Consider the following 16935-nt stretch of genomic DNA (forward strand, 5'->3'; position numbering starts at 1 on the left):
TTTTTTTTCTTTTTGGAACAACATTTTATTAAGAAGATTAGCGCTTTAGTTCTCCTTCTCCTGGACGGTCTTGGTTCCGCGCAGTCTGCCGGTACGGCGGGCAGCGATGAGACCGACCTTGCGACCAGCGGGCGCGTCCCTCCTAATGGTGGAGGGCTTGCCGATGTGCTGATGGTTACCACCACCGAAGGGATGTTCAACAGGCTGGAGGGAGGAAACAGGGTCAGAGGTCATGGGTCAGGTAACGGGCTCGCTACAATCCTTTACTGGTCCATTGCACTTCCCGCATTACAGGTAAGCAGATAACTCTCCATGAACTCTACATTTACTTTACGACATACTCATTCTTCCTGTTGCATCTCCTATGACACTTGGCGTTATGCTGCAGGTTACTGTAGCTTTCTGACTGCTGCTTAATGCCAAAGGTTTTGGTGACTCAGTTGTGATGGCTACTTTGCGTAGGCTGTATCGGTCACCAAAACCTTTACCTATCCACTTTTACAAGCCTAACTCAAGAGTGGGTCAAATTCATAAATATGATTAATGCAGACAAGCCTCAACTTGGGATTTTGAACATTTTAATGAATTGTTTGCGAATCCAAACTGTTTTTGGACCATGCTGCAGAGGGCTTGGGTCCACTGGCTGACAGATGGGACCTCAATTTGCACGGGCAGCGAAAACGAAAAGGAAAACCTTAAATGGACGATACTTACGTTCATGGCCACACCACGCACGCGTGGCCAGCAGTTCCTCTTGGCCTTGTACTTGTGGTAAGCACGGCCAGCCTTCAGGATGGGCTTGTCAATACGACCACCACCAGCGACCACACCTGAGATACACCACACAAACACAGCTTAAACACCAGCTACACAAACTCCATTAATCTCTCACGCTCCTGCTAAAAAGGACTTAAATCTCTCACTCAGGAAAGTTTGTGATATAAAACCATTTACACATGAGCATGGAAGTACCTAGTAGATATGTTCTAAAAAGGGGGGCAGTTTTTGGTGGAGGACAGTCAATTATTCAACAGGAAGTGATATAGAACTAACTCAATCATGTATTTGACACTGTTGTGTGATTCTATGCTAATAATTAAGATCAACTTCATTTGCATATCATTTTCACATACACAAAGTCGTAATGAATTGTAACTGGGCAATTCATGTACAAAGCACCCCAGGACCCTTGTTCATAATCGAAGAGTCCTTTCATTAGAACAAAATTAGACCGCCAATAAAACAAGATTGAGGGTCGGTCAGCGACCCGTGTTGCATAGTTACCCCGGTCTCCCCTTTCATACCGAAGCCAAGCCGTGTTGAACCAACGTAAATTCCAGGTCGTGGACCCAGATCGGATAACACGGGTCGAAGCATTCACACCAACGGTAAACACGGGTTTCACCCAGGCCATTGCTTCGGTATGAAAGGGGTATTAGAACGCTCATAAAACTGGAACGTTCCAATTTTATATTTGTGATCTTACGCCTTAAAGGGTTAAATTCAGCCAAAGGTCCTTTTTATTGACAACTGGTGGCCAAAACTAGATAGCCACTCAAAAGCCACCCCATCTGAAGCAAGAGCCCAGAAACGAGGCCTGGTGCCAGGGGGAGCGAACAACGCTTTCGAGCATTCCCTTACCGACGACGGCTCTGTTGGCGGAGGAGATGACCTTCTTGGAGCCGGAGGGCAGCTTGACTCGGGACTTCTTGGTCTCGGGGTTGTGGGAGATGACGGTGGCGTAGTTGCCGGAGGCGCGAGCCAGCTTGCCCCTGTCGCCAGGCTTCTCCTCCAGGCAGCAGATGATGGTACCCTCGGGCATGGTGCCCACGGGCAGCACGTTGCCAATGTTCAGCTGGGCTGCGAGGGAAGGAGGGGGGGTGCGGATTGGTTTTAACTGACCAGCAGCAAAGCATGTTGATTTTGACATTCGAAAGCACGTGGTACTTTTTGAAAGACTTAGGGTCTTAACCTGTTCCTCATCAAATTAAACCTACATATCCCCTACATTTCACTGGCTGCAGAATCACTTGCATTCCTTACCCACTTCGAGTTCCACATCAGTCCAAAACAGATCAGAGTTTTTAGTTGTCCTACCTTCAATTAAGGTAAATACTTTTTCTAATATAGCACTTAATTCACCTATCAGGTCGATTAATGACAGTTGCCCCCTAAAGCTGACAGGCTAGTCAGAGGTAACCAATAAGGTACCCCAATGACAAATTACTAATAGATTCTAAAATTAGGAAAAGCAATGGCCGCAGGTGTAAAGAGGTTTCCAAAGAAAACTGGAGATCTCTGGCACCACTACTAAGGGGTATAGAATAAGAAGCAACAATGAGACAGGTTTAAACAAAAAAAAGAAAAAGGAAAAATTCTGGCACTTTACAAGTGTTGTCTTTATGAAACCCCGAAAATGTCTGATCTGCAATGTCTTGGTTTTCACAAAGGATTGTTTCATTCCATTTAACTTGAGTGTGAATAAATAAGAGACCCGATCCAGTGTTCCTCTTAGTTGGATGCTGTAGCTGTTATCCTTACCCTTCTTGCCGCAGTAGATGAACTGTCCGGTGTGGATGCCCTCAGCGGCAATGAACAACTCAGTCCTCTTCTTAAATCTGTAGGGGTCACGGAAGGCCACCTTGGCCAGGGGGGCTCCACGGCCAGGGTCGTGAATGATATCCTTAGAACAGAACATGGAGCATAGTAAGGCAGAGTTTAAACATCCAAACTTATTCCACAAGGGGTATGAAGTGCCATCACTTTTTTTTTTTTTTAAACTTCTCACCTTCACGATCCCTTTGATGTAGCCATGACGTTCAGCAAAGTCGATGTGCCGGAGTTTAGCAGCACCTTTCCTGTGCTTGACATGGGCTTTGAAGACGGAGCCCGCACCTTTTCTCTGTCCCCTGATCACACGTCCCATTGTCAACTGCACAAAAACAAAGGGACAAGATGTAACCAACGGTGACATCGTTTCATGTGGATAACACGGATGTTGGCCTACGAAGACGCGACTTCTTATAACCAGAAAGTTGTAAATAAACTTAACTATAATATTAATATACAAGTCAGGTCTTACAACCACTAATTAACGTTACGCTTAATTTCATATTCCAGACAGCAGCTAGTCAACTGAAGTAGTTGACCATTACACGTACTGTACGGAGTAGCGCCGTACCTAATTATTGCACGGCCAAACCAAGAATGCCAGTCTGAAGTAAGAATTTACGTTAGCTATATAATTTACAGTGAATATCCAATGCAAGATGACAACTTAACAGTATCATGACTTTATGATCAGAGCCCAACACGGATGCAAACGTGCGGCCCGATAGCGAAGCATGCAGTTTACTGTTATACATGGCTAGGAGGTAAATTTGCTGCGATGAACACCATATACCACTTTAACATACTACCTAGAACGCCAAAATTGAAACAAACAAAACGCCGTTGTGTATACAAAATTAAAGTGAATTCAGTTCTATCTTAAGACAGCAAAAATTTAGCCTTTGAAACGAGACGCAGGATAATGTCGGCTGAATGCGGGTCCATACTAATCCCAATATATACAAACGTTTTAACTGCAACACCGACTATTAGTATTTAAGGCAAAAGCACAAATGCATCCCATAAGTAATATTCTGTATTGATATGTGCAAATTTTAAACAGATGGGGTATTTTTAATGGAGATTAAAACGGATTTCAAGTAAGAAATTATATCGCCATTCCCCTACCTAAACCCGGTTGACGGAAAGAGGAAGTTAAAGAGAGCGACAACCTTTTTCTTCCGGACAAATACACGAAGTGGTTGATGGGAATTTCAATCGAAGCCAAGAAAACGTTTATGAAGCATATATTTTTTGCTGATAATATACACTTGGTAATGCAATATTTGTGTGGATAATATTTGTTTTATTTATAAAAAATAAAAGTTCAGAACGTTTTAAATATCTTATACCGGTGTATTGTGGGAAATGGAGTTGTCAATCACAATAAAATCCCTCCTTGGTGCGTCATTTAAGCAACAATCGTAGAAGTTAGGAGCGCATAAAAAACGTGCTTCTCCGTCTTGAATTGCCAAATGTGTCTATAGGATAGCCTGTGAGCCCCAAAAATGAAATGAAATTTTGTTATCTGTTGTAGGCAATATAGCCTTCGGGTAGGATGCTATTTGTGATAATGACCTAATGAACCTCACACAAATTTGGCTAAATATCTTGCATAGTTCTCCGCCAACTCATTAAGTTCTTATACAGTTAAATTGCTACAGCAAAAATGCACGGAATCATTGCATGCATACCGGGGAAGGTCTTCTTCAAGAATGTTTATGACTTTGTTCAGGTCATCAATATTTGTCTTTTGAAAAACTATAGGATTAAATACATAAATTTAATTGTGAATAACAAATTTATTTTGCTTATCTGTCATCTGATATGGTAACATACCTGTAAATATTAGGCTGCGTATGTTCTTCTGCTCATATCATTGTTTTTTTTATCTGCAATTTCAAGTAGCTAAATCCCTTGATCCTGTTAACTTTGATAACATGCTAGACATATGCTTAGTTATCTAACCAGATACATCATGCCACACTTGTATGGACAATCTTTATATAGCTACTAAGTATCCTACATGCATCATAGATGTTTGAGTGATAGTTCTAAAGCATATTTTATTGCAGAATATCTTTGGTAATATAAATTAGGAATTCTAACAATTCTGCCTACTTTCCCCCATTTTAAAGATTGTCCCTAAAATCGCAAATTATGTATCTGAGCTGCTCCCTTCATACAATCTTGCTTTTCATGTCTTTTTGTCTTTTCATGAGTTGTGGGCAAATAGCTCAGAGGTACTACAGGGCGGATTCTCCAACAAGCACAACAGGTCTCGACTCTTCATTCGGCCCCACGTGGTGGAACGATTTCCGTGAGGTCAGAACGCAAGTGTTGAGCGTCTCAACGGAAACAGACGACTTTGTCTCTCCCTTCCTAACTCTCCATAACATAAAAATAAAATAAAAAATTTGGTTCGATATTTTTTCTCCTAATGTAGCATCGTAAGGCTTTTTATTCTGTTGTTCAATGGACTTGGGCTTGCCCTGAGTTGTTACACTGTTGTAAGTCGCTGGATAGAGCGTCAGCTAAATCCATAAGTAAGTATGTATGTAGAGTGGTGTTGTTTGGCAGTCAGAGGGTTGCCGGTTCGATCCCCTGCCCTGGGCGTGTTGAAGTGTCCCTGAGCAAGACACCTAATCCCTAATTGCTCCCAATGAGCTGATTGGTACCTTGCATGGCAGCCTTTCATCGTTGGTGTGTGAGTGTGTGTGAGTGTGTGAGCGTGTGTGTGTGAATGGGTGAATGAGAGGCATCAATTGTAAAGCGCTTTGGTTAAAAGCGCTATATAAATGCAGTCCATTTACCATTTGTACAGTTAATGTATTGAATACAAGTCTTACGACATGAAGGGAAAGTGTATTCATCCTAACCATTTATCATGTTGCTATCAAATAATAATACTTGGTTGCATGTTTTTTTTTGCATGTGAGGACTGGCTGATGTCTGCAAGCTGTAAAAATGACCACATGCTGGGTATCTTCCTGGTGATGGTACAGTGCCATGAAAAGGTATTTTCCCCTTCCTGATTTCCTGTATTACTGCATATTTGTCACACAGAATGGTTTCAGATCTTTAGACAAAATGTAATATTAGACAAAGGGAACCTGAGTAAACACAAAACACATTAAAAAAATTAGTTTATTTATTTATTTAATGAAAAAAGTTATTAAACAACCATATCACCCAAGTGAAAATAATCACCCTCTTTAAACTTAATAACTGGTTGTACCACCTTTAGCAGCAATAACTGTAATCAAACGCTTACTATAATTTTATAGATGTCAGTCTTTCACATTGCTGAGGAATATTAATGCATTTGTCTTTGCAAAACTGCATTAATTCAATCAAATTGGTGGGTTTTCAACTGCTTGTTTCAGGTCCTTCCACAGCATCTATATTGGATTCAAGTCAGGACTTTGACTAGGTCACTCCAAAACTTAACTTTAACTTTGTTTCTGCTCAGCCATTCAGACGTGGACTTGTTTTTGTGATTTGGATCATTATCATGCTGCATAACCCAATTACAATTCAGCTTCAGCTCACAGACAGATGATGGCACATTCTCCTTGAGAATTTTCCGGTACAGAGCAGAATTCATAGTTCCAATAATAAAGGCGAGTCATCCAGATCCCGATGCAGCAATGCATCCCCACACTATCACATTACCACCTCCATGTTTGACTGTTTGTGGTGTAATGTTTTTACTGTGAAATGCTGTATTTCTTTTATTCGAGGCATCATGGGACACATGTTGTCCGAAAAGATCAATTTTTGACTCATCTGTCATTACCCCAAAAAGGCTTGGGGATCAAATGTGTGATGAGCATTGATGTTTTTCTTGGTTAGCAGTGGTTTCCACCTTGCTACTCTCCCCGACCTTTTTGAATTCTCTGATTGTGGAGTCATAAATTGCCAGCTGGACTAGGGAAGATTCATCACTGTTTCAATGTTCTTCTGGAGATAATGGCTTCCTGTGTGAGTTGCGGTGGCAATCCCACAGCAGCTTCTGGAAATGGCGCTTTCGGTGAACACCTTCTAAGGCTGACTTCGGTGGTATTGTGTGCTTGTAGAAACTTTGTGGGGACTACTTCACTCTGATGGTAAGGTTCAATATGAGTGAGTTTTAGATTCAACAGGGCTGGCTGCAATCCTGCCTGGCTGTGTTCAACCAGTTGAATTTAATTATGAATGAAATTTGGTTAATTATTGAGTAAGTTAGGGGGCAAAGCTTGAGATTAAGAAAGGTCAATTGGTAAGCCTGGGGCTCTTCTATAAAGTATAAAGTTTCATGTTTCATGTCTTGTACAGTTATAGGCTACTATGTGAGGTAGGTGATCTTTCCACTCTGTCCTTTTCTCCTCCTGCAGGGTACAGAGCGTCTGTATCAGGGTTCGATTCATTCTGTCTACTGGGTTTCCCTGCAGGTGGTAAGGGGTTGTTCTGGAATGTGATTGTGGAGGGGTGGGTGTGGTTAGGGTGACATCTGTAGGCGGAGAGGGAGCGGTTTAGCTAGCCTGCTTCCACAGCTGGTGGCAATTACAGTGATTGGTAACTGTTTATCTCCTCTGCCTGCAGTGCATCCGGGGCTCGGGAATGAGAGACGCACGCGGGAGCTACATGGCATTCATTCCCTTCATCAGCTGCGTGTGTTTTGTTTGTTCATTTGGTTATATGTTAGTGTTGTTAAAGTGCACAATAAAGCCTGTGTGCGTCTCATACTTGTGGACCTTGTGATTTGTGGGGAGAGGAACATCAGGACCCATTACAATGATATTCCAGCCAGCTGCTGAATTCTCTGGAAGAGACTATTTTTAAATTTGTTCCCCTGGTCGTGATGAAGTTTTTCAGGGTACCCGAAGCGAGGAATAAAATCTTGGAATATTTTCTCAGCTGCAGTTTTACCTGACTTATTCTTTGTCGGATGCGCCTGTGCAGAGCGTGTAAAGTGATCAACGAGGACAATAATGTACTCATAACCTCCTTTGCTTAGCTCAAGGTAGAGGTATTCGACAGATAAAAGCTGAAAGGGCATACTCGTAGTGATGGAACCCATTGGTGATTTGTCTGGGACACATGGACGCTTCTGTTTGATACATGCAAATTTTCTAATGACATAGTACTCAACCTCACGTTGCATGGATGGCTAATAAAATCGTTCCCTGACTAAGTTGTCTGCTGCAACACCTCCCATATCATCATACAAGTTTTTAAGAATGACTGGTTTTAGTTTGCTGGGCTAAACTAGCTGTTTATGCTGCCTTGCCTGTCCGTACAGTATTCCTTCATCTAGTATGAGTTTGTTCCATTCATGTACCAGTCTTGTTGTTTCTTGTCCCATTTGTCTTTTCTTCTTCTCATTCCATCTTCTCCTTTTCAGAGTTATCACTTCCTTGATAGCATCGTGCTTATACTGGGCTGCCTTGACGTGTGTGACTGTGGACATATTTCCTGGTACTGTGTCATCATCTATGGAGTGGTGCTGTAAAACAGCTACCAATGGTACATCATTATCTTGGGCTGCTTTGTTTCCCTGCCAAACAGCTGATATAATATCTGTGGCAACAGTTTCAGTGTACCCACTCAAATGGTCGTAGAGCTTGACTGGGTAACGAGACAGAGTGCCAGCACCTGTATGCTGAGCCTGTACTTCATGTCAAAATGGAAGTCCGCTAACGCCCCAGTCCAACGGTGACCAACTGAGTTTAGTCTCGCTGTGCTCAGTACACAAGTCAGCGGGTTATTGCCAGTATATACAGTGGGGGTATAATAAAAATAGGCCCTAAACTTGTCACAGATTGCCCACTTGAGAGATAAAAATACAAATTTACCTGAGTGTAGATGGTACTTTTTCTTGGCTGGAGTAAGTGTTCTGGACCCAAATTCTATTACTTTCAATTTCCCTCCCTGCTGTTGATAAAGCACAGCTCCTAACCCTTCCTCACTCGCGTCAGTATGCAAAGGCAAGTCAAAGTCTGGGTATGCGAGAATGGGTGGGCTAGTCAGAACATCAACCAATCTAACTACAACTCACTATGTTCAGGGGTCTACTGAACTGGTGCATTCGAGTGCAGCTGTCCTCTGGTTTTAGATTTGCTCTTAGTGGGTTTGGACATGACAATTCTTCCACTGGTTTCTCCTCCACTTTGTAACAGCACAAACAAGGGTCTGTCTAGCATAGAAAAGTCTTGATAAACTAACGGTAATAACTGAGAAAGCCTAGTAGAGCCCTGACCTCTTTCATTGTCTGAGGCTCTTTCTCTTTCAACCGTAGCACAGTAAGTCACTGGGGTCGATCTGAACCCCATCACCTGATACCAGACGGCCTATGAATCTTGCTCCATGTTTAAAAAACTCACACTTCTTCAGATGGAGTTTAATGCCATGCTCTCTCATCCAACTCAGCAATCGCCTCAGGTCCTCCACTTGGTCACTGAAAGTTTGGAAAACAAAGCACATCATCCAGATACGGGAAACAGCACTCGTCTCTCAGACCCTCTAGTACCCCTTTCATGCACCTCTGAAATGCAGCGGCCGCAAACTGGCCCAGAGGCTGATGCTTCTCTAACAATCCAGAGCAAGAACGCCACCTATTGGTCTGGCAGCATATAACTAATAGTATGACAAGTGATAGCATTATGTAAATCAGCTTTAGTTTAAAAATAAAAAAGGGGTTACTACATGTGCTACTGTATGAATTGAACCTAATTTTGCGTCGCTTTATCATCTGGCAAGTTTGCAACTAGTTAGCTATGTAGGTAGATAACAAGGCTCTGCAGCTGGCTTTATTTAGCTAGCTGCTAACTCGCTAGATGATAAGGCCAGTGACAGAGCCTTGTTAGCTACCTTCATAGCTCTTAGCTTCATAGCTAAGAAAGCTAAGAAAGCTCCATATGAGGCTACCAAATTAACTAACGTACCAGTAACTTGTCTGTACGAAAGCGCAAAACCATCAGCTGAAGTACACAATCATGTGATAGCCTTGCATACAATAAGGGGTTGATACATCCAAATGACACCTGAAGTGGAAACAGATTGATGCCGTTTTTGCAGGTTGTGCAAGGTCAGCACCCAGCAGGCTGTGTAGCTCCAGTGGTTCCTATTAGGCTTCTATGAGCCACTTGGAGGACTTGTATTTGACACAACTGAATTTATTTATTTATTTATTTATTTATTTTCTGACACACCGGAGTGCCTCGGTGCAATATAGTATTCACCGACAGATGGCAGTCAGGTGGTGGTGTACAATGACTTGAAATAAATATTAAAATATCGGGCCACTGAAGCTTCTCTGCGAATCGTCACATTCCTTTTTACAAAATAATGGTGCAAACCACTGAAAAAGCAGTAATGTCGCTTATATTTATTATTGAGGTCAATATGACATGAATGATGTGGAAATATACTTTCTAATGATGGAAGTATAAGCATATGAAGTCTTTTGCTGGTGGTAATCTATTAAACAACCACTGCTATAATGGTTAATATGGTAGAGTATGTATAGCTAAGCTGAGCAAACATACCACCGTCCCATCCTCTCTGCTATTTAAAACAGAATAACTAATGAAAGATAAATAAGGCCACATATTTGTACTGTTGTCACACCGAATCTTGAATTTATTCTGTGTTTAATTATCCACACAATTCACAAACCCCAGGCTGTTTTCATTTGACATATATAATTCTGCATTGCTTAGGTTTGAAGTGTTTTTTTATTCCCCATACGAGTGTTTAGATGTTTAGAGTATATCAGCACAGCATTTCAAGGGGAGCTAATTGACGCATAGCTGGATGATGGAATCAGTGTGTGCAACCCATCCTACACTCGCTTCCCCATATTTAACCTGGCAGCCTTCAGCATGCTTTGCAATATAGCCAAATACCTCTGCTTCACTTGATACTCTGAACATATGCTCATCAGCCTCACAGTATTCCAGCAATCGAGTCAGTTTTGCAGGGGCTGCAGCTATTGTGTATTAGGCCCACTATTAGCACAGTAATGATACATTATTTTATGATAAAAACCTTGTTACTTTCTGGCATCATGGTAAAAGGCTGAGTTGACTGAACATGAAACTGAGCTCCTGGTAACCCTTGAACCTGATAAAACAGCAAGAGAGACTAAGCGTATTTGTGGAACCATTTCAAAAAAGAAAATATCACATTAAACTTTTAAATTTTTATTTTTGCTTTACTTTTGCAGGATTGTTAAATGAGAACTCATTTTCATTTTCACTAACAACCTGGGGAATTATGGTGAACATGCAAGGAGTTCAAAATCTGTGTGCATTTCGTGGCTGAAGCACTGTAATTATGCATTACTAGTTGGTCAGACTGAGAGACAATTTTTGGGCAAATAGACCAGGACACCAAGGAAATCACCCTTACCCTTCTAATAAGTTTCATCAGATCTTTAACAATCCCAGTGAATCTGGACCTTGGTTCCAAAACTCCAACAAAGACTAACATGGCTGAAAACAGTTTTCATTCTTTAATACATATCATTACCTACCAATATCTTCTGTTTGTTTAGTTAAAACACATGGTGATTGCAGCTTTGTACTACCTCTCCAGCGGATCTCTGGGTTTCCAGCACAGGTTATGTATGCTGCTTTTCATGTAGCATGATCAGCAATACACCACTCTAAAGTGTCACTTCAGGTTATCCCTCCTGTGTATGCCTTACTGAAAGAAATATACCAAAAAAGAAATATATTTCTATTGTATTACCATGTTTTACAACAAAAGACATTGTGAGGTTCTATTAAGCATGAGCAAGGGAGGGAAGCTTTTTGACTTCCTGAATTATTGGTCCTGGAATAACCTTCAAGAAGAATTCAGTCTAGAGTGTTTTTATTTCACTCAAACAATTCAAATAATTCAAATCAAGACTCCAGGAAAAATGGCTGGAAGAGGGTTATTGTTTTTACTGTGTGATCTTTTTTATTGTGTATCACTGATGGCTGTTATTGTATTTATGTTCTGTGTATATTAAGATGTCCTCTTGGCCAGGTCTCCTTTGTAGATTACATCTCAGTGGGACTGCCAGGCTAAATAAAAACTAAATAAAATAAAAACATTTGATGCTGGACTGCTTGGTTCCATGGCATGTGGAGGCCAGATTTCCAAGATATCTTCTGCCAAGAAAGACAAACTATTTGCAGATGGAAGAGACTCCCATTGCTGTTAGGGCTCCTGTACAGTACATGACACCATCCAGTGGAAACTTGACAGACTGCCAGTTGATTTGGACACAAAAGCATTTTAGTCTCATTTAGAGCAGACATGTTACATCTGCCTGCATTGTTCAGATGGGTCCTCTCACTCAATTTGTGCAAAGTAATCTGTAACACTTTGTCGGATCGATTTGTTAAAATTAGTTCATATATTGTAGTTACAAGTCATTTGAAGACATTTGTCAGTCTCAGATCAATCAATGAAACAGTCTATGATGATGATGATAATGGACTGCCTTTATATAGCACATTTAGGCTTTCAGTATCTCAGAATGTTTCACATTGTTTTTTCTTTGCTTTTCTTTGTTTCGCATAAACTTGAGAGTGGGTTAAATACCTTTGTATGCATGAAGTGAGATTATATGTCACCTGGGGCATTGCCATGGGAAGAAATATGGTCATAAGAAACTGACTCCAGTGTAATTCGTAAAAATGTAATATGGAACCATTTCTTTAATAAAAGTTGTCTAAATTACATAGAAAGTATCTGCGGTAACTGGAATAACGTTCCATTATTACTTCACAGTTTTACTATATTAAATCAAATATGTCACAACCACAACCAATGGGATCACTTAGTGTCAACTCATAAGAAACAATAATGTAAAACTATACATGCACTATTTTAACACGTGATTTTCTCTGGTGTGGACTGTAAAGTCTTAAATATTAAACAGTCTGGAAAAGTTTTGAAATTTAGATTAGTAACTCCATTACAAATTGCTTTCCTCCAAACACTGACCAGTGTAAGGGGATAGTTAAAGCGTCCTTTAAACAGGGTTAAAGAACTTAATCAGTACTTGAAAACCATAATATTACCGATAAGTACCGGCATTAGATCGTGTAATAACAGGCCTATTAGCGTGATCAATTTCAAGAAATGCAATACCGATATTTTATAGGCTACCTATACCTAACATGAGGAGTACCTATCAAATAAATATCGGCGAAATGTATGTAAGAAGTTATTTAAAGTCTATTATTCGAGTCTATTACTGTTACAGGAAAAGAAAATTCCGTGTTTAATATGGCAAATGACTGGCAAAATATTACCAACTTTACACAGTTGTTTCCGGTAAAGCATTGCGATGTTGTGGATGTTATAGCGACGTCTCTCCACCAGGTTGGTTCGACCCATAAAATCTCGCGGTATCATAACCGGTTCCATTACACCACGAACCAGTGGAAGGTGTCGGTAATAAAGCTCTTGTCGTACCTAGTTCGGATAGGGACGTTACAAGCTAGCGTTTTCCGTAAAACCTAATGATACATTTATTAACGTTATACTAAATATATAAAGTATAAGAACGTATTTATCGTAATTTAATCCGTATACGTTTGGAACCGCAAAGAAAACAAAAAAGACGAGGACAAGCACGGAGACGTATAGCAGGCTAGTTAGCTAACAAAGAAAGCCCTTTCTCAAAAGACCTGAATCCCCATTATTATTTAGTTATGAGTCATGTGGCCATTGAAAATGTACACGGTCTAGATCAGCAGGTGAGTATCCTTGTTTTGGTTTGTTATTTTCAGCAGTTGAAGTGTAGAACAAAGTTAATATTGTGATAAAATTAATTTGCCCGTAGCTAAAGTAGCTGGCTGGTTAGCTAGCGTCGGCTACAGTGGGAGCGATGCCTAATACATTATCCGGCATTGCTGCGTGCTTTCAGATGTGACTGGTTAAAATGGTGGTTGGTGGTGTTGTAGGAGGTAATGGTGATGATGGCGGAGCCTCATATTTCAGTGCGGAGTTTCACCAGCATCACAATGGCGTCTTTCTGTCAGCGCATTGCCAACATCGGTCTACTTTTCACATCTTGTTGGCGTCCTCAAACTTTACAATTGTGGTCCTTTCGTTTTAATTATGGAAACATAAACGACCATGTATGAATGATGCTGGATAAACCTAACTCTAATTTTTCTCCAGTTGGCTCGCAAGCAGGCTAACTTCTAGCTAGCGAATGTTTGGAAGGCACTGGCCTCCTACATCACAGGTAGCCAGCTCGCTTTACATTAGCTAGCTAGCTGGATGTTTTTTCCCGATTACGCATTGCTAGCTACGTAGGGCTAGCTCGTTAGCTTCTTTGTTCGAACCCCTGCAAAGAAATCGTAAGTGGTCAGCCAACTCTGTTGGAACCGACTACTTAAATCGAGTTAGCGAGTTAACGCTAACCGGTTTCTTGGATACGTCGTTATATTTAACGTCCTGATAGAGGTTGGTAGTTGGCAGCGGGAAACCTAATACATTTGGAATGGTTAAAACAGTAGCCAAAGTAAAATTCCAGTTATTGTGACCCGGCCTGATTAAGTTAGCCGGATAAAACTAGCTGCTACTGTTACTACTTACAGTACGGCTTAATAAATAGTAAGTAACGGTAACCTGCAATGCTGTGCTAGTCCGCAATTGCATAACCATTATGTGACGATTTGTTGAATTTTGGATGGGGGTAAATCATAATGTGGTTAGCTTGCATAGCCAGAAAACACAGAAGCCAGTTTATGATGTTCTTCCCGGCCTAGCTAGCTAACAGCCGGCGAAGTTCATCCAATTGCTATATATAGACTAGTTGACGTTTAGTTTAAAAACCTGTATCATTTACGTCGGCTCTTTAGAGAAGCCGCTAATTGAGCTAACGTTAGAAGAGTAAGAGATTAGCTCGCCGTAATTTGCTATCTAGCCATCATAACTCAGATTTGTCTAATGTTTGTTATTGCGCTGGATAAACACTGATTTCGATGACATCAGCCAGCGTTGGCTAGGTACTGTTCCTAGCCCTCCGGCTAATAGGCTAGTGTTAGCAAGCTTTGAAAACAATGGGTTTTGTAGAAACATCACGGATGAAATGATGGGCAATGACGTATCACAGCCACCGACGGTAGAAATAAAGCTGGCTACTCAGCAGATTGTAAAATGACACTGGTGCCGGCTTCTCAGAATACACTAAAAGCTAGATTGCTGACTAGATGCGTATTTTAGAAGACAAAATTTCTTTATTGGTTGCGTCTTGGAACTTGATACACTTAGCTAGCTAGCATAAAGAATGTGCTGTCGTTTCCATTGCAAACTGTGAAGTAGGTCAGTTCGGAAAGTCTCTATGGATCAGGCAACACGTGACCGGTGTTGATCTTGCTGTGCTCTCGGAACTGTCCGCCCCGAACAGCCGATCCTGGATCAGCTTACCCGCCTCTAATCCTGTCCTAAAGCAGTGTGAAACAAAATGAACTAGATCCAGTGTGTGAATTTCATGGCACAGTCCTGCTTGCTTTGTCAAGTTGCCAGCACTGACACAGATGCTGTACGTGAATCCTAACGTTAATGCATTATTCAACTTGTCTTTTGCCTTTTGAAAAAAAAATCTTAGTATTAGCATCGACCCCAATTTTATTAAAAGGATCTAGCTAAAATTTTGCTTGTGTACTTTTTTTATCCTAAATTTATTTTTTGTTTATTATTCTTGGGATTGTAGTAATATTATGTAAGTATCACTCACATAGGAGATAATTTGCATTGATAAGTTCATTTTATTGTAAAAGTTTGTTTAAACTGGCTGTACGTGTCCTGTTTTTTTTGCAGCTTGCTGCCCTAGACTTGAACGCAGCAAACGGGCAGGGTGGAGGTGGGACTGGCAGTAAGTATCAGTTAAAGATGTATTGCATTTTTTTAGGGCTGGGAGATGAACCGTAACAATAACATGAGTGTCTGCTAAATTCTAGTGATGTAATGATAACTGTTGGTTTTGTTTTGAGTACAGTAACGGCCATTGCTGCCCTGTTGAATATCTGCTTTCTTTTCGGCCTCCTTTGTCTGTATTTGTGCCCGATTCCTTGGTGAACCTCCAGACTTTAAAGGACATGGAAGCTGCTTGGCAGTTTTTATGATTGGCTGTCATGTCAGCACCCAGTACTTTGGGCAGGGTTTTTTCTTGAAGTATTTCACATGGAGGTTCACTACCACATCAGATGTGATTACAAAAATACAAGCAAACAGAAAGCTGGTATGCTGCATACTGAAAATAAATTGTCTAATTATAGTTAAGGCTTATTCCCCAGCTATGTTTTTTGTCCCCCCCACTCCCTAGGTAATGTGTCAATTTGTTCCACAATTTACAAAAAAAAAGAAGAAACTCCATTGATGGGGTTGCTGGGTGGCTCATCCTTTTAAGGCACTGTAGTGCATGGATAGGCCCCGAGGTCTGGTATTGAATCCAGACCATGCGTGTTGGCCAGGAGCCCTACAGAGCGATGCACAATTGGCCACAGCATTGCTCAGGGATTGGACGGATTAAGACAGCTTGGGATGATGGTGCTTTATTGCGTGTTACCAGCCCCTACTGGATGATCAGGCAGTTCCATCTGCCATGAGGTACATAAAGCAGCATCCTCTGGCTCATGTCTGTGAAAAGCCAGCCTTGCAAACTACATTGTGATGAACAGCTCTTGGCATCTCGCTCTTCAGAGCTGGGCTAGCGCTTGCCTGCACTCTTCCTAATCGATAGTGGAGTTTGCAGTAATAAGCACTGATGTATACAACTGCACAAACCAACTTGTGGAGGAAAAAGGGGGCAAACCATTAGAAGAAAGGCATTTGTGCTGTATGGATTAATCTGAAGCAAATTGGATGGTTAAGCAAAATGACCATGTGACAAATACCTTCAGCGTTTCAAGTAAATACTTTTTCCATTTTAGGCCAGTTGTGACATGTGGTGGTGAAGGATTATTCAGGATAATAGCTGAATATTTAAAGTTAAAGGTTACCAGCTAATAAGATTGACTTTGCAGTTAATAGGTACAATGTGTGTTTGTTATGCATTTGCTTGCGGTACATTTGTTAAGATTGTGGGTATTTGTCTGTTTGCCTTATAGTGAATGTGTGTTTTTAGTAGTCTGTGTAATTGCTGGTTTTTCATAAGCACCGCTCTTCTTTTTTTAGGGCGTTACATTCCACCGCATTTAAGGAACAAAGAAGCTTCTAAAAATGGTAAGAACATCTCTTAATGGTGTTCTTATTGCAAAACTTAGTGGGACAGGTAACATCTGCTCATGTATTTATTTTTTAAAATTAAATTTGTATTATATGCTTCAA

At 40.9% G+C, this 16935-nt stretch overlaps 2 protein-coding genes across 16 annotated transcripts in view; one reads left to right on the top strand and one right to left on the bottom strand.

Moving 5' to 3' along the window:
• rpl8 (ribosomal protein L8) overlaps nt 1-16935 on the bottom strand; it is a 19037-nt gene continuing 2102 nt past the window's right edge. The window contains exons 1-6 of one of the 2 annotated variants that reach the window (XM_064326970.1): nt 3739-3820; nt 2789-2932; nt 2542-2683; nt 1642-1860; nt 715-830; nt 1-204 (exon numbers count right to left, since the gene is read on the bottom strand). In XM_064326970.1, the coding sequence (XP_064183040.1) occupies nt 46-204; nt 715-830; nt 1642-1860; nt 2542-2683; nt 2789-2926 (774 nt within the window). In that variant the 5' untranslated portion in view covers nt 2927-2932; nt 3739-3820 and the 3' untranslated portion in view covers nt 1-45. Of the gene's footprint in view, nt 205-714; nt 831-1641; nt 1861-2541; nt 2684-2788; nt 2933-3738; nt 3821-16935 lie in introns of those variants that run through there. The other variant, XM_064326969.1, reaches the window with a different exon arrangement.
• LOC135250547 (ATP-dependent RNA helicase DDX3X-like) overlaps nt 13004-16935 on the top strand; it is a 25512-nt gene continuing 21580 nt past the window's right edge. For 12 of the 14 annotated variants that reach the window (XM_064326949.1, XM_064326950.1, XM_064326951.1 and 9 more), the window contains exons 1-3: nt 13004-13352; nt 15427-15481; nt 16783-16830. In XM_064326949.1, coding sequence (XP_064183019.1) covers nt 13308-13352; nt 15427-15481; nt 16783-16830 — 148 coding nt within the window. In that variant the 5' untranslated portion in view covers nt 13004-13307. Of the gene's footprint in view, nt 13353-15426; nt 15482-15959; nt 16216-16782; nt 16831-16935 lie in introns of those variants that run through there. The other 2 variants (XM_064326962.1, XM_064326963.1) reach the window with 2 other exon arrangements.

Source organism: Anguilla rostrata, chromosome 3 (genome assembly GCF_018555375.3).
Source record: "Anguilla rostrata isolate EN2019 chromosome 3, ASM1855537v3, whole genome shotgun sequence".
NCBI lineage: Eukaryota > Metazoa > Chordata > Actinopteri > Anguilliformes > Anguillidae > Anguilla > Anguilla rostrata.